General features: G+C 39.5%; 3 protein-coding genes and 1 long non-coding RNA gene across 8 annotated transcripts; 2 read left to right on the top strand and 2 right to left on the bottom strand.

The window, feature by feature from the left end:
- Nucleotides 1–963: 963 nt before the first annotated feature.
- On the bottom strand, nucleotides 964–13,164 carry hdgfl3 (HDGF like 3). 3 transcript variants are annotated; one of them, XM_037760322.1, is made up of 6 exons: nucleotides 12,811–13,164; nucleotides 9,001–9,077; nucleotides 7,319–7,457; nucleotides 6,087–6,248; nucleotides 3,362–3,499; nucleotides 964–2,100 (listed from the first exon to the last, which is right to left on the bottom strand). In XM_037760322.1, exons 1-6 carry the CDS (start codon nucleotides 12,892–12,894, stop codon nucleotides 2,074–2,076), a joined length of 627 nt encoding a protein of 208 aa, XP_037616250.1. In that variant the 5' UTR covers nucleotides 12,895–13,164; the 3' UTR covers nucleotides 964–2,073. The 3 variants fall into 3 exon arrangements, with proteins under 3 accessions (XP_037616250.1, XP_037616258.1, XP_037616264.1); XM_037760330.1 differs by having other exon boundaries at nucleotides 3,362–3,496; XM_037760336.1 differs by having other exon boundaries at nucleotides 12,725–12,823.
- Nucleotides 13,165–14,935: 1,771 nt separating this feature from the next.
- On the bottom strand, nucleotides 14,936–17,368 carry LOC119478256 (C-type lectin LmsL-like). 2 transcript variants are annotated; one of them, XM_037752870.1, is made up of 6 exons: nucleotides 17,308–17,368; nucleotides 16,854–16,971; nucleotides 16,634–16,773; nucleotides 15,928–16,083; nucleotides 15,563–15,689; nucleotides 14,936–15,113 (listed from the first exon to the last, which is right to left on the bottom strand). In XM_037752870.1, exons 2-6 carry the CDS (start codon nucleotides 16,921–16,923, stop codon nucleotides 15,043–15,045), a joined length of 564 nt encoding a protein of 187 aa, XP_037608798.1. In that variant the 5' UTR covers nucleotides 16,924–16,971; nucleotides 17,308–17,368; the 3' UTR covers nucleotides 14,936–15,042. The 2 variants fall into 2 exon arrangements, with proteins under 2 accessions (XP_037608798.1, XP_037608807.1); XM_037752879.1 differs by having other exon boundaries at nucleotides 16,854–16,974; nucleotides 17,308–17,348.
- Nucleotides 17,369–20,193: 2,825 nt separating this feature from the next.
- On the top strand, nucleotides 20,194–20,796 carry LOC119478145. Its single transcript, XR_005204392.1, has 2 exons — nucleotides 20,194–20,322; nucleotides 20,643–20,796. It is a non-coding gene; the product is annotated as an uncharacterized LOC119478145 (long non-coding RNA).
- Nucleotides 20,797–24,150: 3,354 nt separating this feature from the next.
- LOC119478090 (C-type lectin LmsL-like) lies at nucleotides 24,151–26,721 on the top strand. 2 transcript variants are annotated; one of them, XM_037752523.1, is made up of 6 exons: nucleotides 24,151–24,206; nucleotides 24,569–24,686; nucleotides 24,768–24,907; nucleotides 25,443–25,598; nucleotides 25,837–25,963; nucleotides 26,585–26,721. In XM_037752523.1, exons 2-6 carry the CDS (start codon nucleotides 24,617–24,619, stop codon nucleotides 26,653–26,655), a joined length of 564 nt encoding a protein of 187 aa, XP_037608451.1. In that variant the 5' UTR covers nucleotides 24,151–24,206; nucleotides 24,569–24,616; the 3' UTR covers nucleotides 26,656–26,721. The 2 variants fall into 2 exon arrangements, with proteins under 2 accessions (XP_037608451.1, XP_037608459.1); XM_037752531.1 differs by having other exon boundaries at nucleotides 24,156–24,206; nucleotides 24,566–24,686.
- The last annotated feature ends 891 nt before the right edge of the window (nucleotides 26,722–27,612 follow it).

The following is a 27,612-nucleotide window of genomic DNA, read 5'->3' as shown; positions in this document are numbered from 1 at the left end:
TTAAAGAGGCAGTAAGTAATCTACTGTGATGTACTTGAGAGTTTGACATACTACTACTGAATACTACTACATTTTGGGAAGGAAAAACTGGCATGGCCATTTTCAAAGGGGGCCCTTGACCTCTGACCTCAAGATATGTGAATGAAAATGGGTTCTCTGGGTACCCACGAGTCTCCCCTTTACAGACATGCCCACTTTATGATAATCACATGCAGTTCGGGGCAAAAACCATGCATTGTTTTGAATGTAGTATAGATGTCTTATTTTCACTTATTCTAAAAGTGGTGTGTTGGAATATTTCTGCATACTGGGGTCCCTAAACAGTTTTGAATTACATAAATTGGGTATCACTGTAAAGCTGAGACTCTTGTGGATCCAATGAGCCCAACTGTATTCATGTGTGATGATGTTAGTCCCCATAGTAACCATTTAATTGTAGTGAGACCATTTCTTTGAAATGTGACCTCACTGTATAAAATGACCTGTGGTGACCTCTAGGATAATCACAGCCTCATGAAACTTTACAGCCACAATCAAGAGACCTAGAGCATTCAGAGGATGGATGGCTTTCCTAGCTAGATTGACAATAAGGGGGTTTCTGAGCAGTTTACACAACAGAAGTGCTCGCCATCCAATCTCCAAAAAATGCAATTCTTGCAGAAATCTCAAAAGTTTTTGATACCAAATCACTGCATGTCTTTTTCTAAGGTGTTCCTCAAGGTCTTGGTGTCTTAATGTGGTATTTAGGAGGGAATATTGATAATTTTGATCAATTCTCGAGTGAAAAAAATGGTTAAATTTAGCACCAAACCTGTGTAACAAATGGTATCAACCCAAAAATTGCTGCAACAACTTATGAGACATAATAGAGCATGGGGATGGCCACCATATACTTTGATCATAATGTTTTAAACCCTTATACACTTTCCCAATTCATTTTAAATTCAAATTAATTTTCAGGTTCCCAGCTTTCAGATGATGTACACTACTTCTATGTGACATCTACGGTTGACCTGCTATCTCCCCATAAAGACCCCCTGGACCCTCCTAAAAAAAGAAAAAAACGGGTCCATTGTGGGTCTCAGAGGATTAACATGCCCGAAAACAGTTTCGCATTTCACTCTGAGAGATATAGCCAACCATTTCACATCCTATTTGTCAATTTTGGAGCTTTTATTAGCCCTAATAAAGTTATCGGTTCATTATTATCTTAGAAATTTAACTGTAGTGGGTTTGTCACAAAGTCATCTAGTTATTATGTAAACTTAAAGGGCCAGTGTGTGTAGGATTTGGCGGCATCTAGTGGTGAGTTTTTTTGACAAGGCTTTAAATTATTGTTTCGGTAGAGTATAATTTATGTGCTGCAGGATAATCAGAAATAATAGTTCTGACGTGAACAACAAAACCTTTGAAAGAGATGGACATTACTGCTGTGTTATCCAGTGATTCAGTTCTACTCTTGTAGTTATTAAAAGGGTCAAAGGGAGCCACCCACACCACCCACCAATTGCTTAACAAATAAATGTCACTTATTACAGGTTATGAAACCTTACAATTTCAAACATTTGTATTCTGATTGGGCTATTATAGTCTGAGCCTAGCAGAGAAAAGGCTCCATATAAACACAGCTAATATGATCACAATGCCTAATTGTTGCCGATAGAACACCATAATAATCAAGTCAAGTACTTAATGCCCCTTTAAATATCCTATACTTCACGTTTATTTATCAATATATACTCACAAGCATTCAGAGTCACTGGTGATTAAAAATCTTAATCTGTCTATTTTAGAGAGTTCAAGATGACGAAGGCTTTGATTACCGACGCGGCCCCTTGGCGTTCAGTTTAACCGCTGAAAAAAACAGTGTGACATAATGCCCAGTTGTACCCTGGCATCCACGTGATACCAGTATATCGGTACGGGTACATCAAACACATACTGGAGGTCCAACAGAGGAGTGGAGGTGACGATGGCAGCCAGTAGATGGTGCTGATGAGAAATCATGTTGTAGATTCACCTTTCCAACATCACAGCTACAAAGAATGATTTCCCTTTAATGCTTTCTTCCCTTTAATGTTCTTCTATGAGCAGCTGGTTCTGGGGGGACACAATAATAAAGAAACATTATTAATCAAGTTAATTAAAACAACAAAAACCAACAGAGTGCTGCAGGCATGGCGTATTTTTGTAGGCCAACCAGGAAGTTAGCAACGCCCTGGTTCCCTCGACAAAAAGCCGATGGGATTGTTCCTTTTGGTTTTGGATTCGGTAAGATAATCTCCACAAATGAACGGCACTTTTCTGATTTTTGAAGTGTGAATTAGGGCTGTCAAAGTTAACGCGTTAATAACACGTGAACGCAAGTTTGTTTTAACGCAACTTGTGATTTTTATGTTGTAGCGGGCTCAGTTTTTTAAAGCTAGAGCGAAAATACTGGTATCATATGAAACTAGAAAACCTAAAGAACCTAATGTCATACTAGCTTGTCGTGAAGGAGGCTTAATAACGCTCCAAACTTATGCTAAATTTTGGCGAGGAAAAACTGGCATGACCATTTTCAAAGGGGTCCCTTGACCTCTGACCTCCAGGTATGTGAATGTAAATGGGTTCTATGGGTACCCACGAGTCTCCCCTTTACAGACATGCCCACTTTATGATAATCACATGCAGTTTGGGGCAAGTCATAGTCAAGTCAGCACACTGACACACTGACAGCTGTTGTTGCCTGTTGGGCTGCAATTTGCCATGTTATGATTTGAGCATATTTTGTGTGCTAAATGCAGTACCTGTTAGGGTTTCTGGACAATATTTGTCAGTGATTTGTGTTGTTAATTGATTTCCAATAATAAATATATACATACATTTGCATAAAGCAGCATATTTGCCCACTTCCATGTTGATAAGAGTATTAAATACTTGACAAATCTCCCTTTAAGGTACATTTTGAACAGATAAAAAATGAGCGATTCATTTTCGATTAATCATGATTAACTACGGACAATCGTGTGATTGTCCTTGCGGAAGGACGTGAGGTCACAGTGATCTTGACCTTTGACCACCAAAGTCCAACCAGTTCATCCTGGAGTCCAAGTGGACATTTGTGCCAAATTTAAAGAAATTCAGTCCAGGTGTTCCTGAGATATCCCGTTCACGAAAAAGGGTCAGACGGATGGACAGACAACCCAAAAAACAGCACAGAGGCATAAAAAGGTGCAGAACATCAAAATCCCTTCAGGTCAGAAAACTGTGAGATTTGAAGCAAAGCGATTATGGAACATTAACCTTTAAACTGCGGCCTGTTCCTCCCCACCTAATGAACCATTGGAGTGCTAAATATGTCGGCGTTTATGAATCCCACCTTACTGCCGGTGGTATTTTGGATGATGTCATTGTCGGCGTCTCCTCCCTCTGAGCCGCTCTTCTGGTCGTCATCTTTCCCGTCCTTTTCCAGGCCATCCTCTCCAGACGAGATCCTCGACAGCTTGGAGGATTTCTGCTACAGACACACAGATCAGGATGCGGGAACACTTGCTGAGTGTCAGAATTTTCTAAAAATGTGAGTAGCAGCACGTCATGCTTTGCAGGGGATAGACCAACACAGTTAGATTAGGACAATAAGCATTTAGACTCTAAAGGACGCTTAGATGACTCCTCTGCACACAGTGCCCCTGTGACAACACATCTATAAGGAGTCTCTGTGTAGTGTAATGAGCCCCTATTAACTGTTACACCGCCGAACGACATGCTGGGCTCTCCGTCGCTTGCTATAATATACAGAGTGCTGCAGGAATGAGTCCGAAAACCCGGAAATGAGTTAGCATTTTAGCATTTCCGGTTCCGTCGTCAGGAAGTCAATGGGTTTTTAGTTAGATGCCTGAAATAAGGTCTGTGGTTAACACAAGGTGTGTCTTTGAAAAGGTGGTTGCTAACAAGAAGCTAAATGAGACTACTAGCCGACTCGTCCTCCTTTACAGCCTCGTTGTGTATACTCACGCCCATGCCACCGTGGTGTAGTTCATTTATAGACTAATGTCCATAGTTAACCACGATTAATCGCAAATTAATCACACAGTTTTTACCTGATTGAAATGTACCTTAAAGGGAGATTTGTCAAGTATTTAATACTCTTATCAACATGGGAGTGGACACATCTGCTGCTTTATGCAAATGTATGTATATATTTATCCTTGTAAATCAATTAACAACACAAAACAATGACAGATATTGTCCAGAAACCCTCACAGGTACTGCATTTAGCACACAAAATATGCTGCAATCAGAACATGGCAAACTGCAGCCCAACAGGCAACAACAGCTGTCAGTGTGTCAGTGTGCTGACTTGACTATGACTTGCCCCAAACTGCATGTGATTATCATAAAGTGGGCATGTCTGTAAAGGGGAGACTCGTGGGTACCCATAGAACCCATTTACATTCACATATCTGGAGGTCAGAGGTCAAGGGACCCCTTTGAAAATGGCCATGACAGTTTTTTCCTCGCCAAAATTTGGCATAAGCTTAGAGCGTTATTTAGCCTCCTTCCTGACAAGTTAGTATGACATGAGGGTTTTTAGTCTCATATGATGCAATTATCATCACTATAAATTTTTCTCTCAGGCCAATTGCTCTGAAGTGGAGTAAAGATTTGGTCTTCACACAAAATTCCGATTCAAATATATATTTCTTGACATTAATTCATTATTAATTATATTTCATCTGTAAAGTCTGCTGTCATTTTTCATATGTGAAGATACCTAAATGTATATGGTCACCATCTACATGGTAGCAAATGCAAAAATGCATCAGTAGTAGCAGTGGCACAACCTATCCCATCCCAATGCTAAATGCTTTAAGAGCTCCATTTTAAATAATTTTCCCTTTGGTCAGTGTGTGTGTGTGTGTGTGTGTGTGTGTGTGTGTGTGTGTGTGTGTGTGAGAGGTTGCCGTTGAAAACAACCAAATGATTGTTCCCACCTCTCACCACCCCATAAATACAGAGATCACATTTAATCTTTTCTCAGCTGTACCTCTTGTACACACACATCAGCGTACCTCTCCACAACAGCGCCACATTCCTTCGGATGCACCACATGTGCTGTGCGTAATGGAGCCCAGTTGCTAGGCAACAGTGGTTGCTAAGCGAGGGGCAGGATGCATGTGTCTTTTTCAACCTGCTTCCATTTACAGCAGCAATGGCTTACGCACTAATACAGTAACACAGTGTGGCAGTGCTCTGCAGCACTCCATCCCTTCAAACCTCAGAGATTTTTTTTTTTTCAAAATAAAGGCAAGGTCAAACAGAAGAGAACGCCGTAATGATGAATACGGTAAAATCATCGGGAACAGAGGCTGTTAAAGAGCATGTTGGAATGAAAATGTCATACAGTGAAGCTATAGTCTAAATTTCAGCAGAAAAAAAAAACACTAAAGGAATCAGCCATGTTGCTGTTTTCAACAAATCCTTAACTGGAACAGTAAATATTGTGTCCATGAACAGCTGAGTATCCCAATACACTGAAGAACTGCTCATAGGTTTTATACGTCCCTCTAAAAATATGCATCAGATACACAGTATGTTGCTCAAACAGGAGGAAATAGAGCATTTGCTGGGGATCATATTCAGTGGCAGATTAATCCACATTTGCTGCAAAATAAACTACAGTGTGTGTGTTCATGGTTATGACGGAACATGTCACCCAGTGCAATGGGGAGGGCAGGTTTTTAATCATGCACTCATGCATGTGTGGTCATTTGGAACAGACATGAACACATTTACCTTTAGAGGTGTAGTGTATGAACTGGTTTGTTTGAAGTATACTGAGTGAGCCCTTTAGAGAGTCCAGTATCAACCTGTTTGTACATCATCGTTTCCCAACCTTTACTCCAAAGCACTGTTCATGCTAAGTATCCAATAAGAAAACATGACATGAAAGATTGCTTCTAAATTCATAAAATCTAGCCTCTGAACTGATCATATAATTTCTAGACTGGCTGCACATCACCTTCAGTGCTCCTATTAGACCTGAGTTGTCATCCGCCCCCCCCCCTCCTGAGTTAGTATGTTCACCAGCTGAAGTGAGGTACCTTAGCGGTGGCCGTCTTTTTCCGTTTGGATGCGGTCTTGTCTGCCTTCAGCTTTTCCTTGTCATCTTCCTCCTCAACGGAGTCGCCCTCCTCACCCTCGCTGCTGCCGTCAGCAGCGTTTACTCCCTCTTCTGTTTCTGATGAACTCTGTTGCTGGATGGCCTGTGTACGAAAGATGTCCACCTTTTTTTTTTTTGCAAAACTAACCACAGAAACTGATACTTCAAATTTATAAATGTGAGACTGAGAGTTTATCCACCTTATTCTCGGGGGTGTTACTGTAGCAACCATTATGGGGGTAACTTCCGGTGAGGTAGCGGTAGTAGCAGTAATCTAGTTAGTCCAATAGGCTAACCATAGCAACAGTAATTCACCTTCAATTTAGCAAATCCTGCTTTATTTTTGAACAGATGCACCCAAAACAAAAAGGGATTGTTTCCATCGCCGACCTACAGATGAGGAATCCAGAAGAATGTGGCTGAGAAACCTAAACTTGAAGAGACCACCATAAACCCTTTAACGTTACGTATACTCATTTCATTTAGTCGACAAAAAGCCAACGGAGGAAAACCCGTATCCTACTTTGTGGTTAGGCTACGAAAGAGCAGTGGAGAAGAGACGTCGGCTCCTTAAAAAGGACAGACAGCAGCGCCAGGAGATCATCAGGTATGATTTCATGTGTAGGGAGGACACAGCGTTGTAGCGTTGGTTTAATGACAGTCAATTACTTTCACTGTTTTCTGTACAGTTTAAAATGTAAGGCAGATTATGGTATGGACTGCAGGGCAGCGTTAGACTAAAACTAGTTTAAGTACGGTTATCTGTGTGTAGAAAAAAACAAAACCTTTTCAGATTGTTCATCGCTTCACCGTCTGTAGAGTCAATAACGTAGTTAAATATGCTAGTGTAGGTTATCTGAGGCCACTTCTTCAGGCCGTCCTCCCATCCCTCCGTAGTAAAAGGCAGAGCTATGATCACATTATCCTGTTTGAGGTGTAATAGGTGGTGTTCACACATGTTTTAATAGATTTTTTTAATACAATCGCTAGGAATAAGGTGGATACAAATGTATCTTTCTTACAGCAAACACTAACAGCCCTTTCAGTTGCGTCTTCCACTTTTGGTGAGGCAACAATGTGGCTTTGTTGAGCATCAAGTCTGTCTGGCATCTCTCCTGTTGTCTCCCTCATGTCTCCTCTCTGGACCACAGATACAAAAGACTGCCGACTGACCTGATAGCCTGTGAACTTGACTCCGGGGTTGTTCTCAATCTCCCACAGGCCCTCGTTGAAGCCTTTCCTCTTGTTGGACTTGCCAAATTTGTCTTTGTACTCCTTGTAGGGCAGAAGATCCTTTGGGCCCAAGAATGCACTAAAGAAGGGAGAGAGACACTTACTAATACTACTACTACTATTACTATTACCACTACTACTACCACTACTACTACCACTACTACTACTGCTACTACTATTACTACTACTACTACTATTACTATTACTATTACCACTACTACTACTACTACCACTACTACTACTACTACTACTACTACTACTACTACTACTATTACCACTACTACTACCACTACTACTACTATTACTACTACTACTACTACTATTACTATTACTATTACCACTACTACTACTACCACTACTACTACTATTAATACTACTACTACTACTACTACTACTACTACTACTACCAGTACTAAAACAGTCTGGAAAAACAAATGATGTCTAACAGAGAACTCTCAGCTCTATAGTTAATTTTTTATTACAAACAAAACATTGTAACTTGCACACTTTGCTAATGTATATAGTATGTTATTGCATACTTGCTAATGTATATAGTATCTTGCACACTTGCTAATGTATATAGTATCTTGCACACTTGCTAATGTATATAGTATGTTATTGCATACTTGCTAATGTATATAGTATCTTGCACACTTGCTAAAGTATATAGTATCTTGCATACTTGCTAATGTATATAGTATCTTGCACACTTGCTAATGTATATAGTATCTCGCACACTTGCTAATCTATATGTTATTGCATACTTGCTAATGCATATAGTATCTTGCACACTTGCTAAAGTATATAGTATCTTGCATACTTGCTAATGTATATAGTATCTTGCACACTTGCTAATGTATATAGTATCTCGCACACTTGCTAATCTATGTTATTGCATACTTGCTAATGCATATAGTATCTTGCACACTTGCTAATGTATATAGTGGGTTATTCTATGTTTACAATTTCGATTTTTTTTATGCTAGTTGTAGTAGTCGCCTCGGTATCCCCCAGTCAGAGCTGGTTAATGTGGCCCGGGAAAGGGAAGTTTGGGGTCCCCTGCTGGAGCTGTTGCCCCCCGCGACCCGATCCCGGATAAGCGGTTGAAGATGGATGGATGGATAGTTGTAGTAGTCAGGTTAATTTTTAGTGTATTCCAATATTCTTTATATTTTGTATTCTATGGATATATTTCTTTAGTGTTGACATGGACATTTGATGTTCTGTTCCTGTGCATTGCTTGGATAACCTGCTGCTGTAACACAATCATTTCCCAATTTGGGATCAATAAAGTACATCAATCTATCTATCTAACTAACTATCTATCTATCTATCTATCTATCTATCTATCTAGAAGTAAAACCATAGCTGACCCCATTTATTTTAAAAAGTGTTTGCTTATACAAACAAGGTTATACAACTCTTATTTCCAAGGTCAAGAAGTTCACTTTCACTTTCACTCTTAACATGTTGATATAGCCTAAACTAAGGTATTGACAAAAGAATTCCCTTGGGAGGGATATCAAAATGTTTATATTAAAATACAGAGTCCTATTTATACACAAGAAACTTCATGTAGCAGCAATGTCAAAATCTATTAGAGTCTAAAATACGGTGCCTACGTTTCATGGGTCCCAAAGAAGAAGATGGGGTACTTGTTGGCGGGCGGTTTGACAGCTCCTTCTGGAAGCTCATCAATCTGAAGGACAGGGAGAGAGAAACTGTTACTCAATATGTATTATATTTTTCTGTAGATGACCAGTAATCTGTTAAAGCAGCAGTAGGCATTAATGGAGCAAATATGATTGAAATTTTTTTTTTTATAAAACGGTCACTATATCCTGACAGTAGTGCATGAGACAGGTAATCTGAAAAAAATCATGTTCCTCTGTGTTCTCCGGTGCTCCTAATGACATCTACAGGATTTCACATACCGGAGGAAAACAACCAATCAGAGCTGATCTGGAGTCTGCCATCTCTGAGCAGCTGTCAATCAGTCGCGAACTCCGATCAAATGGTCAAACTAGGCAGCGCTGATCAAATATGAATCAATATTATGTTACGTTAATGCCTATTCCTCTCCTCAAATGTTTTCAGAATCATCTTGTAGTGCACGGCTTAGCTGTAAAATGAGAAAGTTTGTGACCCGGCAGCCATGTTGAGATCAAGTTGAGGAAATACCAAGCACCGCCCACCAGCCGGAGAACAGCCAATAGGAACACTCTCTCTCTCTGAAATGACCTGTGATTGGTCAAAGTCTCCCGTCACAGGCTAGATTTTCTAAGGCCTGAAAACAGAGCCATGAGGAGGTGCAGAAGTCTAGTTTTCTCTCAGAACACTTGAATTACAATATGCTGAAAGGTTATTATGGAATTTTGGCCCAATGATGCCAAAAATATATACTGCCTACTGCAGCTTTAATGTCTACCATATAACCTTAAATATATGTGAACACTTAATTTTACAGGTCCGCAAATTTCATGGTAATTAGTTGATAATTAGCAAGTAACCTATTCGAAATTTCTTTGGAATTACTGCCAAATTACCCCAATATTTACCTCAATATTTATCTACCTGTAAAATGAAGTGTTATTAAATATATATACACAGACATGGGCTTATTTGTCTTGTCATACATATACAATAAAGTATATGTACTATATATACAATAGTAAAGAGATGCTCCAAGTAATTTGTTGTTAGAGGTTACAAATGGAAGCTGACAGTAACTCCTAACCAACATGACAGCACTTGTGCGCCATTGAATTTGAGGCCATACTCTGTCTGCTATTATGTGGCTATAGTGTATAATAATAATAATAATAATAATAATAATAATACATGACATTATATATTGTAAATGAGAGGAGTGTATTGATAGTAGTGTTGAATCAGAGACGCTGCGGGTTACCTGAGGTCAACTACTGGCTCATTTATTCCCTGTGTGACAGCTGAATGCAAACATTACAATGAAAAAGCACATGTTGGAGTAATTAATGGATGAAATCATTAACATGCAAAAAACAAATGCGTTACAACCTTATAAGATAAGATAAGATAAGATAAGATAAGATGAACCATTATCAATCCCCAGAGGGGAATTCAGGTGTCAAAGCAGCAACATCAGCAAACAGAGTGAAACACAGGAGAGGTAAAGGTATACAAAAATTATAAAAAAACAATAATAGAGATATAAAAGATACAGAGTGAATGGGTGAACATAGTGTGTGCAGTCCGTCAATAAATAAATGTAGTATGTACAATAAATAAATATAATATGTGCATATGTGCAGTCTATAAAGTGGTATATAGAATGTATAGTGTAAAGTAAGTGTAAAGTGCGCCAGTGGTTAGAGTCCAAGATGGTTGCAGATAGTGCATGTTTAAAGGTAGATAGTGCATGTTTAAAGGTATGTTTAAAGGTAGATAGTGCATATTTAAAAGGCAGATAGTGCATGTTTAAAGGTAGATAGTGCATGTTTAAAGGTATGTTTAAAGGTAGATAGTGCATATTTAAAAGGTAGATAGTGCATGTTTAAAGGTAGATGGTGTATGTTTAAAGGTAGACAGTGCATGTTTAAAGGTAGATAGTGCATGTTTAAAGGTAGATAAACATGCACTATCTACCTTTAAACATGCACGATCTACCTAACATGCATACCTTTACATATGCATTATCTACCTTTAAACATACACTATCTACCTTTAAACATACCTTTAAACATGCACTATCTACCTTTAAACATACACTATCTACCTTTAAACATACCTTTAAACATGCACTATCTACCTTTAAACATACACTATCTACCTTTAAACATACCTTTAAACATGCACTATCTGCCTTTAAACATAAACTATCTACCTTTAAACATACCTTTAAACATGCACTATCTACCTTTAAACATGCCTTTAAACATGCACTATCTACCTTTAAACATGCACTATCTACCTTTAAACATACACTATCTACCTTTAAACATACCTTTAAACATGCACTATCTACCTTTAAACATACACTATCTACCTTTAAACATACCTTTAAACATACACTATCTACCTTTAAACATACCTTTAAACATGCACTATCTACCTTTAAACATGCACTATCTTACTTTAAACATGCCTTTAAACATGCACTATCTACCTTTAAACATGCACTATCTACCTTTAAACATGCACTATCTACCTTTAAACATAGCTTTAAACATGCACTATCTACCTTTAAACATAAACTATCTACCTTTAAACATAGCTTTAAACATGCACTATCTACCTTTAAACATGCACTATCTACCTTTAAACATGCACTATCTACCTTTGAACATGCCTTTAAACATGCATTATCTGCCTTTAAACATGCCTTTAAACATGCACTATCTACCTTTAAACATAGCTTTAAACATGCACTATCTACCTTTAAACATGCCTTTAAACATGCACTATCTACATTTAAACATACACTATCTACCTTTAAACATGCCTTTAAACATGCACTATCTACCTTTAAACATGCACTATCTACCTTTAAACATACCTTTAAACATGCACTATCTGCCTTTAAACATGCCTTTAAACATGCACTATCTACCTTTAAACATGCACTATCTACCTTTAAACATGCCTTTAAACATGCACTATCTACCTTTAAACATACCTTTAAACATGCACTATCTGCCTTTAAACATGCCTTTAAACATGCACTATCTACCTTTAAACATGCACTATCTACCTTTAAACATGCCTTTAAACATGCACTATCTGCCTTTAAACATACCTTTAAACATGCACTATCTGCCTTTAAACATGCCTTTAAACATGCACTATCTACCTTTAAACATGCCTTTAAACATGCACTATCTGCCTTTAAACATACCTTTAAACATGCACTATCTGCCTTTAAACATGCCTTTAAACATGCACTATCTACCTTTAAACATGCACTATCTACCTTTAAACATGCCTTTAAACATGCACTATCTGCCTTTAAACATACCTTTAAACATGCACTATCTACCTTTAAACATGCCTTTAAACATGCACTATCTACCTTTAAACATGCCTTTAAACATGCACTATCTACATTTAAACATGCACTATCTACCTTTAGTGCATGTTTAAAGCAAAGCTGCATGGAGCAGGAAAAACGTGTTGAGAAAATGGAGCCCCAAATCAAATGTTATCATCATTTTTGAAAATGTTGCGTTGAACAAAATGTTTTTTTTTAATGGACGTCTCAGGTCTTCAGTGAGACAATTACGCAGAGCAGACTGTGTCTGTGGAGATGATGGAGAGATGAGCTCCAGCCAGCCAGCCGAGCTGTGCAGCATCCTCTCCTGTGTTTACCCAGAGAAGAGCACCGATCAGCGGCTGTGTTGTGTGAAGCCACCCCGCCTCCCTGCGCTCCCAGCCCGGCCGCATCCCAGACTCACCCTCGCCGGCCAGTGCGGGTATCCCTTCATCTTAGCGAAAACCAGATCTCCTGCCTTGTACTCCCGCGGCCGTGGTCGAGCCATGTCTCTGGATATAAACACAAACACGGATGTGACTTTATAATCCTTCTTCTGCAGTTCTCCCCGGGGCCCTCAACGCAGGGCGAAATTATCGACCATCAATGTTTTTATATCAAGACTGCAGTTTTACACGGAAATAAATAATTAAAATAGACGCGTAAAACCTGGGCCTGGGAGAGGGTATCCTCTTACGCACGACTCTGAGAGTAACTGTGACCGAGAATGGCCTCAGCACTAAGTTGGTACCTGGAAGAAGACAACGCACAGAGAGTCAGGAGAGGACACGGCAAACTTCCGGTCATCGAAATAAAAGCAATGACGCACTTATGTGTTGTTAAAGATTTGTTTTTGCTCTTATTCTCTTAAAAATACAGTCTCGTGAACGTGTTTTAATCCAAGAATGAATGAAAAGATGAACAAGTGCTGCCTCTACTCCACTAAACATAACATATGAGCATACAATTAAAAACACATGGTGAAAGTTGCCTATATATATATAATTTTAAATAAATAAATACAAATACATATGTATTTATACAAAATATATGAATAAATATATTAAATATATATTAATTTATATATTAAATATATAAATAAATATTTATTTGTATTTATATATATATATATTATTTTAAATAAATAATGTTTATATACATATATATAAATATATATATGTTTAATATATTTATTGATATATTTTGTATAAATAAATAAATGTACACACATATATATTAATAATAATGAATATTAATATTAATATTATTAATAATAATAATAATAATAATAATAATAATGATGATGATGATGATGACGTTATGATAATGATACCAATAACAACAATACTAACAATAATAAGTAAAAACTATATACATATATATATATATATTATTTTGTTATTATTTATTTATATATATTTATTATTTATTTATTTGAAAAACATATATTAAATTTTTATTTTAAATAAATATATAAATATACAGATATTTTGTATAAATTAATACATATACACACGTATATAAATAATAATGAATATTAATAATAATAATAATAATAGTGATGATGACATTATGATAATAATACCAATAACAACAATACTAACAATAATAAGTGTATAAGTGTATATATATATATATATATATATATATATATATATATATATAATGCTCATTTAATATATTTATTTATGTATTTTATATAAATATTGTTTTTTTTACATGTCCCTGCACTTGTCTTCATCTGTTTTGTAATCACTTTATCACACGATTTTAAAAAAGTGATACGACACATATGACAATGGTCAAATAACCCATCTTTCAGCGACTGCACAGACCAATCAGACACATGTAACTGCAGCTCAAACGTCTCCATGTTATTGGGCATCCCACTGTTTAATGACAGTTGGCGGCCACTTGGTGGAAGCATCTCCCAACAGTGATGTTAACAAGCTGAGCCTTGCCACACACAAGTTGTAGTTGATACAGACTTACTTCATCTACTTTATTATTAATAATATTAGAAATAAATTAAAGAAGATAAAATACAACAACTTCAGGGGGACTGACACAAAAGATGAGAGATAAAAGACAGAGCACTACTATGGGGACTAACATCATCACACATGAATACAGTTGGGCTCATTGGATCCACAAGAGTCTCAGCTTTACAGTGATACCCAATTTATGTGATTCAAGACTGAGGTCAGAGGTCAAGGGACCCCTTTCAAAATGCCCATGCCAGTTTTTGATTAGGTTTTTCTAGTTTCATATGATATCTGTAGCTTCACTCTAACCCTAAAACTGAACCAACTAGAGACTATGAAGGACGGTAAAGTCAGTCTGGGTCGCCCGCGATTTGTTTGGCCAGGGGGCCACACCCAAGCAAACTTGACCGACTTCATAGCAGTCCAGGCCTGAGGACATCTACATGACCTACTGATATGATGAAGCTTTGTGTTTTCTACTAATAACATGGCATTAGGACCGGTGGATCAGTGGCTATATCTATCATACTGCTGAATACAAACAGAAAAGAAACAAGAACCATGAACATGTTTGCTGATGCTGAACGTTTATTGCAGTAAATGCAAAAGTTTGCATCGGTTACAGTTTGAAGCAGACGGGTCCAACTGGAGCTCTTCATGTTTACTCTGAACTACGAGACTCTCACTGCACACACATAGGCCTTCCTCTGCCAGCATTTCTCATCGTTCCAGAGTCCCCATTCTGGAAAACACAAAACAGGAAAGACTTGATTCAGTGTCGTTGATTTCAAGGTTAATGGTAATGATGCCTCTCAGGTGAAATGATCATGTTTTCTGTACACAGTGCCAACTTGCTAGGAATTGTTCGTCTACACTCACTGCTTTGTACTATAACACTATGCTACTCTAAAGCTTGTATCATCCCTTTTAAAATGCTCTACAGCTCTGTTTTTATAGTCTGTGACAGATTGAGAAGCACATCCAGTGTACACCTCTCTGATACTTCAGCTTTGGTAGATACTGTTGGAGAAGCACCTAATTACCATGAAATTTGCGGACCAGTAAAATGAAGTGTTACCTCATCCTCCAGGAATCATGAAAGTGTTCATCCTGTCTTCTCTTCTCTGTGGTACAAAAGTCTACTTTCATGTCTAGTAAATTATAAACTCTCCTTTTGAGCCTTTTACTTACCCCAGTAGTTCATCTCAACACACATCTCTTCCCCATGAAGGTTGTCCGGCTGCCAACCAGCCCAGTGAGAATAATCGGACTTAGTACCATCCGTCCAGACCATAATATCATAAGCATCATCATCATCCTGAAAAGAAGAACAAAGGATTACCTGAGGGTAGTTTGCTGACATTCGTAAAGTGTATTTTGTTCATCCAACCATCCATTTATCATCAGATGAACTATCCACTCAGTCAGATGGTTTACGATAGCCCCAGTTTATGCCTCTCATGTCTTTGCATTCAAGTAGGCTGCTTCCTGCCTTCTTGGATACTTGGTGATTTAATTGTAAATACATTAGATGCACAAAATGAACAGAAACATACCACGATCACCCATTTCCTTTGGAGTCCGATCCAGTAATGAGCTTTTCCGGGCTGGACCTTTAACATGGCACATTCCACTTGACACAGCTCCACCACACTGTGGATTGACACCAGATGACCCACGGAGTTTCCACTTGTGTGCTGGTTACAGGCTTTCTGAAATCAACAGAAATAAAGAGAATTAGTCCTCACTGACACTTCACCATGGGTGCATCCCAATTCCCTAATTTGACATTTCCTTGCTCGACCCGGAAGTTGATCCGGCCCGCCATCACAAAGGCCATTGTCATTTCTTTACCTCTGCTCTGAACAGCGAGAATACACAAGAGCACCCTTAAAAAAATGTTCAATGTCAAATGGAGAAGAGCAAATGCAAAAGGGAGGGAGGAAAATGAAACAAACGATTACTTTAAATCTTGATGATTCATTTTCTCTTTCAAATTTTCTTTTTTGTCTTAAAGGGAAATTTCGCCAAAGACATGCCTACTGTCCATTTTCCTTTTAATTTTAATTCTGTTAAATGACCCTCCATAGCTGTGCCTCCATCATCAGAATATACTTCAGATTACACGTGAGAGTAAAGGACGTCTTGTTTCCTCTTTCCTCGTATCTTTTGCTGTACTTGTGAGAGGCAAGTGACAGTCTGAACAGGATGAGGTCACATCTACTGTCTGTAGTCTGATGTGTGTGTGTTTGTTTTTATCACCTCTGCATCATCAAAGCTCAAATGAGCGTTATCGTGGAACGCCTTCACACAGCGGTTATCCATCTGGAACCAGTTGTCACCACCAATGTCTTTGTTGCACGGTGTTTTATATTTGGTCTTGCACATTTCATTAGGATACCCTGTATCACAGAAAAAAGAAATGCTTTCAGTTTTGTGTTCATGTTTTCTGTGTAGAACATTGTTTTTGTTTGGCTCTTACAGTATGCAGAGGCCGACATGGACATCAGCACCACCAGAAGAAGGATGGCAGTTACCACAACAGGACGCATGGCTCAGGGCTCACTGACTCTCACAGCACTTTACAACTGGAATATCACCTGATGAAACAGGGACCAATCAGATATAGCTTTTAATTCTTTGACTCAGAGTTTTAAAGAATAACTACATGCTCAAATTCTACTTGTTGAAAAAAAAATAAAAGCTGCAATACAGAGAGATTAATGCACAGTTAAGATATTGCACACTTAATGCACATCAGAATATGATCTCAGATTTGGCTAATCTTGCTTCATTTATCAAATAACAATGTTAGTGTTCAAAGTGCAGTTTGTTTTTAGCTTTTATGCCTGATGATGAAGTGTTGAGACCTTTAAACTGAAATCGAAAACCTCTAAAGATCCTTTCTGTCACCCTGAAACACAAAGAGAACTCACCTCAGGTGTGTTGGTCTTGTTCTCCGGTCCTCGTCCGTCTGGATGTCAGGTCTGATCTTTGCCACAGTTAAATACTCATGACTGAATTTATCCTACATTATATTTACATTTTAATGATCAAACAGTAGCTTCACCCCCAGGTCTGAACAGAACTCCACCCTCTGCATCATTTTGAAAACACGGATGTTGGCAGGAGTTGCTCTGTAACATCTCCTAGCTTCTGATTAGATGGCGTCAACTTTTTTTTTTTCATATAGACAGAATTTTAACCAGTAGATTGCGTGTTAACACCAGCATTGATGTGTTTCATCAAAGAACATCATTTAGTTTACAGTCCAACAAACACAAGGCTTTCATCCAGGAGACCGCTGTTTGTGTCCCGTGTTCACAACGTCAAGTCACATTTTCACTTTACAAAAACAGTAGTTTTAAGCCCAACCATGTTGTTTTTTTCCTAAACCTGGGAGGTTTTGTAGCCTAAACCTAAGCAAGTGTTTTTTCTTTAATTCACAACATTAAGAACGTTTTTACTGCGACCGAAAAGCGACGCCGAGGGGTCTGACAAAGCGTCAGTATGTGAAGAGTCAGGATGAGAAAGTGTTGGTTCACACCTACTTGTGATATTTTTCTTCTCACATGCCTGTAGTAGTCAAGCCCCCAAGAAGAACGCCGGTCATTGATCCCCATTTTTGTAGTGGCCAAACAGCGGTACTGCAACTTCCATGTCCATCACGTGATGCCATTGGGCCCAAAAAAACTTTTTCCCATAGACTTACATTGGGAAAGAGACGTCTGTGGACATCTGTAACTCAGCGGATCTTTTTTTTTGTGGTAAATCAACTTCCCAGTATGAACACTCTAATAGTCCTTTTAGTCCATTTAAATCTCCTGGTTGAAAGTCTTGTGTTTGTTTGACCCATCCGCCTCCCCTCCTGCCCGCCCTGAACGGACTCTCTTGCTATTAACGCTCTGAGACCCACAATAGACACGTTTTTGTCTTTTTTAGGGGGGTACAAGGTGGTCTTAAGTGGGATATAGCAAACCGGGACGTCTGGACATCGTACACTTTTGTCAAAGAAGAACTTTATTTCCATTTGCAGTATTTGATGGTATGGCTCTGTTCTGGGATCCCCCTGACCATCCACGCGCCCACGTGGAAGCATAAGGCAAGGACAGCACACCTCCTTACCCTTCCATGTGCATACATGGAAAGCCAAAGGCAGGGAAAGCAGCAGCAAAGACCCCCCTGGGTGCAGAACAGAGCCGGCATCAATGACAACAGAAATTACATTGATTAGGTCGAACACAGTATTAAAAGGAGGTGGTGGGGTGGAGGTGGGTCGCGAGCGACTTGTACAGGAAGCAGCAAAGGTAGGCAGGCAGAAGCAGCTTAAATAAGGCGCCCTGTATGAGATTTGCCAGTGAATGCATAGAGGGGAATCAGCTATTATCAGCAGAGCTTGACTTCGTGGCCTGCCTGAACTAACGCTACGTTAGATTTTTCGGCAATTGGATGGCAAGCACTTCTGTTGTGTAAACTACTCAGAAACCCCCTTATTGTCAATCTAGCTGGGAAAGCCATCCATCCTCTGAATGCTCTAGGTCTCTAGTTTGTGGCTGTAAAGTTTCATGAGGCTGTGATTATCCTAGAGGTCACCACAGGCCATTTTATACAGTGAGGTCAAGTTTTAAAAAATGGTCTCAACTACAATGAAATGGTTCCTATGGGGACTAACATCATCACACATGAATACAGTTGGGTCTACAAGAGTCTCAGCTTTACAGTGATACCCAAAATATATGTAATTCCAAGACTGTTTAGGGACCCCAGTATGCAGAAATATTCAAACACATCATTTTTAGAATAGGCAAAAATAACACATGTATACTGCATTTGATTCTCATAAAGTGGGTGTAAAGCATGTCTGTAAAGGGGAGATTCGTGGGTACCCAACTTTGGAGCGTTATTCAGCCTTCTTCCCAACATGTTAGCATCACATTGGTTGGTATCAATGGATTCCTTAGGTTTTTAGTTCCATATGATATCTGTAGCTTCACTCTAGCCCTAAAACTGAACCTGCTAGAGTCTAGACAGTAAAGTCAGTCTGGGTCCTGCCCAGCCCCGCGGGTCTCTTACTACTATTACTACTCTTAATACTACATCACTTGCTCAAACAACGCCGCAGGTGGGTTTACATTGGAGTTGGATGAAAGCCCGGTTCGTCACATACTGTTGCTAAAGCGTGCCTTCGGGTGTCGATTTCCAATGCCAAGGGGCACGTACCAAACGGCGGTATTTGACGAGTTGGGAGTGAGAACGAGTTATCCAAATCATTGTTGGCAGTTGCACAGTAAAACACACAGACACAGAGCCATAAATCACGTAATGAAACACAGCAGCACCTCGTTTCCCAAGAGTTATTAGAATAGACTAATAATCTTTCTGTTGCTTCTCATCATAGCATGAGTTTTCTGCAGGTGTAGTTTTTTATTGCCAATGTGTGAACAGGTTGTAACCTAACCTAAAAAATGAGACCTTCCGCGACTTTCTGGGTTTCCTCTATCAGCCTGTATGCTGCTTTTAATGTGAAGAATGCGGGACGCATTTGCTGGGAAAATCCAACAGATGCGACGTCATGCCTTTACTCTCTTCAGCTCTGCTACAGGGCTAACAGTGTGCAACCATAGCTAACGTTCGGTTAGAAATGGAGTCCGCTAATACCAACAAACGACCAGCCGCCACCACAACTCAGACTCCAACACAAACTAATATTTATTTGTTTTGTTCTTTTCATTAACACACGAATATCTTTTATCCAAAAAGTGTGTGATAAATTACAGGGATGGTCTCTACAGATGTTATACAGAACTCTCACGTAATTGACTGTTACGTGCCTGCAGGGCCAGACAGGCCTGCAGAGCTTTTCTCCTGTGTTGTTCTGCCCCTCCTCCTTGTCTTGCAGAGGCTTCCAGGATCCAGAGTTAATGGAGGTGATTGGAGTCCACCTGTGCAGAGTTTGCCAGCTGCTGAGTGGCTCACACTCATTATATCCAGCCAATCGCTGTCGTGGGCTGCACATAAAAGAGACACACTCTGGGCTGTCTCTCTCTCTCTGACTCATTTGTAAATGAAGTATTTGAATTGTGCAGACACTTGTTTCCAGTGGGAAATTAAAGTTAAGGTTTGTGGTAAGGAGGTAGAGGGCATAGGTAAGTCTGGGGTACCCTGTACATTTTGCACGTAGGTTCTTTTCATGTCTAGAAACACTAGGTTTAGTGGTTGTTGCCTACCCCTGTATGTTTTGTAACCTGCTGTTTTTAGATAACTTAGTCAGCCTTTTGTTTGTTGTGTTTAAAGAAGACAGATTTAGTTAGGCCTAGTTTTGGTTTGTTAATTTTGATTATTTGGCACAACTATATTGTCCCTACCTCCACCACATTTGTGAACCTCCAATTGTCCTTTAATAAACTGTTAAATTCTGAACTTCACTTTGACTCTGTTTTAAATTTGGTTGTTGTTAAGTTATTGTTCCACATTGTGGACGTAACAAATGGGGGCTCGTCCGGGATCCTTTTCCCATGAACAAATCAACAACCGAATTGATGAGTCACCGTCTCAGAGTAGCGTGCCCGATCATGCGCTGTGCATGTGCCATCAGTGTGCCTGCACTGAGCAGGCCCCCAAATACAGCACTGAGGGAGAAATACAGGTAAGGAGAAGACAGCTGGACATCACCTGCTATGATTGATGCCTAATGGACATTGATTTGACTATTTATCCATAAATGCATCAAAATTGAGAATTTGACTGCTGAACTTTTTGAAAAAAAAAAAAAAAAATCTTTGTGGATTGAGGAGTAATGACCTCTGACCCCTGTGGTGGGTAACGTCACAGAAGGCCTACTCATAAAATACACTGACTTCACTGATACCGAATCTCCCTCAAAACTAAATTGAAAAGCTGATGGCCCCTCAGTATGATCTGCCCACGTTGGCAGATTGATTTGTTGACTGTATAATGTGACAGGACTGATGAATTCCATAGGTTGTGCAGGCTACAGGCACGGGAGATAGGAGGAGGAGAAACGCTACTCTGAGACGGTGATGTGGGGACCTCTGCTGGAAAGGACCACAAAGGCGATTTCCACATATAATTAATTAGGCTTTTAATTCACGCTGCACAACTAAATAGAACATCACAAAAAATAATAAAAAAAAATACAATACATTATCTTAATCGGAATTGCCTGGAGAAATAACAAAAAGGATTGTGTACCTTTGTGTCTTTTGAGAGCTAGCTCATAGAGCTTAATAACTGTGAAATAATCTTATTCAAATAAGCTACAGTAGCCCTCTTTCATCCTTTCTATGTATCTGGCCCGAAGTTGTCTGAATCTGAATCTGAATCTGGACTCGTCTGGATGAAATAGGCTACTGGTCCTATGGTACACTCTACTGGGTGAAAACAGAAGTACAACTACTCGGCTGCAGCCTTCCTAGAGGAGTGCAAGGGATCAGGTGGAAGTGTCAGGTGTGTTGAAAGGAGTAGCCACATAGTGCTTCTCACCTGCCGACATAAAGAAACAGCCCATAGTGAGGGTGTGAGAGAGAAGAGGGTCAATTACGTGAGAGTTCTGTATAACATCTGTAGAGACCATCCCTGTAATTTATCACACACTTTTTGGATAAAAGATATTCGTGTGTTAATGAAAAGAACAAAACAAATAAATATTAGTTTGTGCTGGAGTCTGAGTTGTGGTGGCGGCTGGTTGTTTGTTGGTATTAGCGGACTCCAGTTCTAACCGAACGTTAGCTATGGTTGTACACTGTTAGCCCTGTAGCGGAGCTGAAGAGAGTAAAGGCATGACGTCGCATCTGTTGGATTTTCCCAGCAAAAGCATCCCGCATTCTTCACATTAAAAGCAGCATACATGCTGATAGAGGAAACCCAGAAAGTCGCGGAAGGTCTCATTTTTTAGGTTAGGTTACAACCTGTTCACACATTGGCAATAAAAAACGATTAAAAAACATTTATATGTGTAAAAACTTACATACATTCCCTTTAAGTTAACTTTAGAGGAGCTGTTACTGTTACAAACTGTTGAACGGGCATTTTATTTATTTCTTCTTGGAAGGATAATTCAGAGCTGCTGAAGACAAATACAAGTTAAACATGTTGTTGCTGTGAAAGGACTTCAGGGTGGGGAGGACACCTGCAGAAAACTCATGTTATGATGAGAAGCAACACAAAGATTATTAGTCTATTCTAATAACTCTTGGGAAACGAGGTGCTGCTGTGTTTCATTACGTGATTTATGGCTCTGTGTCTGTGTGTTTTACTGTTCAACTGCCAACAATGATTTGGATAACTCGTTCTCACTCCCAACTCGTAAAATGCTGCCGTTTGGTACGTGCCCCTTGGCATTGGAAATCGACACCCGAAGGCACTCTTTAGCAACAGTATGTGACGAACCGGGCTTTCGTCTAACTCCAATGTAGACCCACCCGCGGCGTTGTTTGAGCAAGTGATGTAGTATTAAGAGTAGTAATAGTAGTAAGAGACCCGCGGGGCTGGGCACGATCCCAACTGACTTTACTGTCTAGACTCTAGCAGGTTCAGTTTTAGGGCTAGAGTGAAGCTACAGATATCATATGGAACTAAAAACCTAAGGAATCCATTGGTACCAACCAATGTGATGCTAACATGTTGGGAAGAAGGCTAAATAACGCTCCAAAGTTGGGAACCCACGAATCTCCCCTTTACAGACATGCTTTACACCCACTTTATGAGAATCAAATGCAGTATACATGTGTTATTTTTGCCTATTCTAAAAATGATGTGTTTGAATATTTCTGCATACTGGGGTCCCTAAACAGTCTTGGAATTACATATATTTTGGGTATCACTGTAAAACTGGGACTCTTGTGGATCCAAAGAGCCCAACTGTATTCATGTGTGATGATGTTAGTCCCCATAGTAGCCATTTCATTGTAGTGAGACCATATCTTCAAAACTTGACCTCACTGTATAAAATGACCTGTGGTGACCTCTAGGATAATCACAGCCTCATGAAACTTTACAGCCACAAACTAGAGACCTAGAGCATTCAGAGGATGGATGGCTTTCCTAGCTAGATTAACAGTAAGGGGGTTTCTGAGCAGTTTACACAACAGAAGTGCTCGCCATCCAATGGCCTGCGGAAATTGGGATCAATGACCGGTGTTCTTCTTGGGGGCTTGACTACTACAGGCATGTGAGAAGAAAAACATCACAAGTAGGTGTGAACCAACACTTTCTCATCCTGACTCTTCACATACTGACGCTTTGTCAGACCCCTCGGCGTCGCTTTTCGGTCGCAGTAAAAACGTGCTTAATGTTGTGAATTAAAGAAAAAACACTTGCTTAGGTTTAGGCTACAAAACCTCTCAGGTTTAGGAATAAAACAACATGGTTGGGCTTAAAACTACTATGTTTGTAAAGTGAAAATGTGACTTGACGTTGTGAACACGGGACACAAACAGCGGTCTCCTGGATGAAAGCCTTGTGTTTGTTGGACTGTAAACTAAATGATGTTCTTTGATGAAACACATCAATGCTGGTGTTAACACACAATCTACTGGTTAAAATTCTGTCTATATGAAAAAAAAAAAAGTTGACGCCATCTAATCAGAAGCCAGGAGATGTTACAGAGCAACTCCTGCCCACATCCGTGTTTTCAAAATGATGCAGAGGGTGGAGTTCTGTTCAGACCTGGGGGTGAAGCTACTGTTTGATCATTAAAATGTTAAAATAATATCAGATCAATTCAGGTCATGAGCTCTGAGTATTTAACTGTGGCGAAGATCAGACCTGACATCCAGTCGGACGAGGACCGGAGAACAAGACCAACACACCTGAGGTGAGTTCTCTTTGTGTTTCAGGGCGACAGAAAGGATCTTCAGAGGTTTTAGATTTCTGTTTAAAGGTCTCAACACTTCATCATCAGGCATAAAAGCTAAAAACAAACTGCACTTTGAACAAGTCAAGCCCAAGTCAGTAGTTAAACCAATATTAGATTAGCCAAATCTGAGATCATATTCTGATGTACATTAAGTGTACAACATCTTAACTGTGCATTAATCTCTCTGTATTGCAGCTTTTTTTTTTTTCAAGAAATACACATATTGTGTAAGAACTAGTAGAATTTGAGCGTATAGTTATTCTTTAAAACTCTGAGTCAAAGAATTAAAAACTATATCTGATTGGTCCCTGTTTCATCAGGTGATATTCCAGTTGTAGAGTGCTGTGAGAGTCAGTGAGTCCTGAGCCATGCGTCCTGTTGTGGTAACTGCCATCCTCCTTCTGGTGGTGCTGATGTCCATGTCGGCCTCTGCAGCCTGTAAGAGCCAAACAAAAATAATGTTCTACACAGAAAACATGAACACAAAACTGAAAGCATTTCTTTTTTTCTGTGATACAGGGACTCCTGAAAAAATGTGCAAGACCAAATATAAAACACCGTGCAACAAAGACATTGCTGGTGACAACTGGTTCCAGATGGATAACCGCTGTGTGAAGGCGTTCCACCATACGGCTTTTTTGAGCTTTGATGATGCAGAGGTGATAAAAACAAACACACACACATCAGACCACAGACAGTAGATGTGACCTCATCCTGTTCAGACTGTCACTTGCCTCTCACAAGTACAGCAAAAGATGCGAGGAAAGAGGATTCAAGGAAACAAGACGTCCTTTACTCTCACGTGTAGTCTGAAGTATATTCTGATGACGGAGGCACAGCTATGGAGGGTCATTTAACAGAATTAAAATTAAAAGGAAAATGGACAGTAGGCATGTCTGTGGCGAAATTTCCCTTTAAGACAAAAAAGAAAATTTGAAAGAGAAAATTAATCATTAAGATTTAAAGTAATCTTTTGTTTCATTTTCCTCCCTCCCTTTTGCATTTGCTCTTCTCCATTTGACATTGAACATTTTTTTAAGGGTGCTCTTGTGTATTCTCGCTGTTCAGAGCAGAGGTAAAGAAATGACAATGGCCTTCGTGATGGCGGGCTGGAAATATCAAATTAGGGAATTGGGACGCACCCATGGTGAAGTGTCAGTGAGGACTAATTCTCTTTATTTCTGTTGATTTCAGGAAGCCTGTAACCAGCACACAAGTGGCATCTACGTGGGTCATCTGGTGTCAATCCACAGTCTGGACGAGCTGTGTCAAGTGGAATGTGCCATGTACAACGAACAGATCGGAAAAGCTCATTACTGGATCGGACTCAAAAGGACAAAGCCAATGAAGGTCTGTTTCTGTTCAGTTTGTGCATCTAATGTATTTACAATTAAATCACCAAGTATCCAAGAAGGCAGGAAGCAGCCTACTTGAATGCAAAGACATGAGAGGCATAAACTGGGGCTATCATAAACCATCTGACTGAGTGGATAGTTCATCTGATGATAAATGGATGGTTGGATGAACAAAATGCACTTTACGAATGTCAGCAAACTACCCTCAGGTAATCCTTTGTTCTTCTTTTCAGGATGATGATGATGCTGATTCTAATTTGGCCTGGACGGATGCTACTAAGTCCCATTATTTTCGCTGGGCTGGTGGCCAGCCGGACAACCTTGGTGGGGAAGAGAACTGTATTGAGATGAACTACGGGGGTAAGTAAAAGGCTCAAAAGGAGAGTTAATAACTTACTAGACATGAATGTAGACTTTTGAGCCACAGAGAAGAGAAGACGTTACCGAGGATGATTATTAAAGCAGCACAAAAAAACAGGCCAAAGGAGTATGAAGGAAGAACATAGCATATTTATTTAATGTGCTTACGCTCATTTCTACTCATAGAATCAGATTCATCCTTTTCTTTTTGTGTTTGAGAGTTTGTGCACATTTAACCCGTAGTATGAGGACCAACAAACTCTCAGTGGTCATGTATGTCAATCCCTAAAAGTGCAACATTTAAAGCAAATTTGTAATCTTTCACTGAACTGATTCTGATCCCAATGTCTGTTACACATTATGTACCACTATTCTTTATTGACCCTGTGACGCTCCGCTCGAGGCAGAGGCTTTAAAGCGGAGCTGTAGAGCTTTTTTTAAAAGGGATGATACAAGCTTTAGAGTAGTGTTATAGTACAAAGCAGTGAGCGTAGACGAACAATTCATAGCAAGTTGGCACTATGTAAAGAAAACATGATAATTTCACCTGTGAGGCATCATTACCATTAACCCTGAAATCAACGACAATGAATCAAGTCTTTCCTGTTTTGTGTTTTCCAGAATGGGGACTCTGGAACGATGAGGATTGCTTGCAGAGGAAGGCCTATGTGTGTGCAGTGAGAGTCGGGTAGTTCAGAGAAAACATGAAGAGCTCCAGTTGGACCCGTCTGCTTCAACTGTAACCGATGCAAACCTTTGCATTTACTGCAATAAACGTTCAGCATCAGCAAACATGTTCATGGTTCTTGTTTCTTTTCTGTTTGTATTCAGCAGTATGATAGATATAGCCACTGATCCACCAGTCCTAATGCCATGACATCAATAGAAAACACAAAGCTTCATTATATCAATATTGGCATGTAGATGTCCTCAGGCCTGGACTGCTATGAAGTAGGTCAAGTTTGGGGCAGATTTGAAAGAGTACAGTCAAGTTACATGAAAGTACAAACTTTTAATAACTTTTCATCACAAATGTCTTTAGATTGTTCTGACCAAATTTGAAGTCAATCGAGTTAAATCTATAGGAGGAGTTTGTTAAAGTACAGAGCCTGGAAATGGCCAAAAATATACGGAAAATCGCACAATAATTCCAAATGGCCAACTTCCTGTTGGGTTTAGAGCATGGCCCCAAGATCCTTTTTTTGAAGTTGACATGTGAATACATGTAAGTGAAATGTACCGCGTTAAACCCAAGTTTAGTGCGTTTGCACGCAACTCTAGCCCCTCAAAAACAACTTCCTGTTTCATGTTGAATAATGCGTTGCCACAGTAACGGCGTTTCAAGAAAACATTTTCCTGACCAAATTTGGTTAACTTGCAAAGAGTAGTACGCCAAAGTAGAGCAACTGTAACTTGCTGTTGCCAGTAGGTGGCGCTATGATGGTGATTCAAAATTGGCCTGTAGATGTCTTCAGGCCGTGACTCCCATCAAAAGTGTGGAATCTTGAAAAGATCTGAGCATCTGGAGTCGAGTTACAACATTTTCAATGACTTAAGGCTTTTCTGAGCTGAGCTCGAGGTGGATCAGATTAATTTACGCGGAAGATTACATCAAAGTGCAAAACGTCATTTACTGTTGTCAGTAGGTG

Source organism: Sebastes umbrosus, chromosome 2, assembly GCF_015220745.1.
Source record: "Sebastes umbrosus isolate fSebUmb1 chromosome 2, fSebUmb1.pri, whole genome shotgun sequence".
Lineage (NCBI taxonomy): Eukaryota > Metazoa > Chordata > Actinopteri > Perciformes > Sebastidae > Sebastes > Sebastes umbrosus.
Note: the sequence above shows the minus strand (reverse complement) of the source record. Positions and strands in the feature narration are given on the sequence as shown.

What these genes read in the sequence shown, in the direction of transcription:
- hdgfl3 (XM_037760322.1), bottom strand. Translation starts at nt 12,894, where the DNA reads ATGGCTCGACCACGGCCGCGGGAGTACAAGGCAGGAGATCTGGTTTTC. An exon ending in AAAAGACGGCCACCGCTAAG is followed by an intron (nt 3,500 to 6,086) that starts GTACCTCACTTC and finishes GTGTGTCTGTAG; the next exon opens with CAGAAATCCTCCAAGCTGTC. An exon ending in AAAATACCACCGGCAGTAAG is followed by an intron (nt 2,101 to 3,361) that starts GTGGGATTCATA and finishes GTGTCCCCCCAG; the next exon opens with AACCAGCTGCTCATAGAAGA.
- LOC119478256 (XM_037752870.1), bottom strand. Translation starts at nt 16,923, where the DNA reads ATGCGTCCTGTTGTGGTAACTGCCATCCTTCTTCTGGTGGTGCTGATG. An exon ending in TGAGCTTTGATGATGCAGAG is followed by an intron (nt 16,084 to 16,633) that starts GTGATAAAAACA and finishes TGTTGATTTCAG; the next exon opens with AAAGCCTGTAACCAGCACAC. An exon ending in TGTTGAGATGAACTACTGGG is followed by an intron (nt 15,114 to 15,562) that starts GTAAGTAAAAGG and finishes TGTGTTTTCCAG; the next exon opens with AATGGGGACTCTGGAACGAT.
- LOC119478090 (XM_037752523.1), top strand. Translation starts at nt 24,617, where the DNA reads ATGCGTCCTGTTGTGGTAACTGCCATCCTCCTTCTGGTGGTGCTGATG. An exon ending in CATGTCGGCCTCTGCAGCCT is followed by an intron (nt 24,687 to 24,767) that starts GTAAGAGCCAAA and finishes TCTGTGATACAG; the next exon opens with GGACTCCTGAAAAAATGTGC. An exon ending in TATTGAGATGAACTACGGGG is followed by an intron (nt 25,964 to 26,584) that starts GTAAGTAAAAGG and finishes TGTGTTTTCCAG; the next exon opens with AATGGGGACTCTGGAACGAT.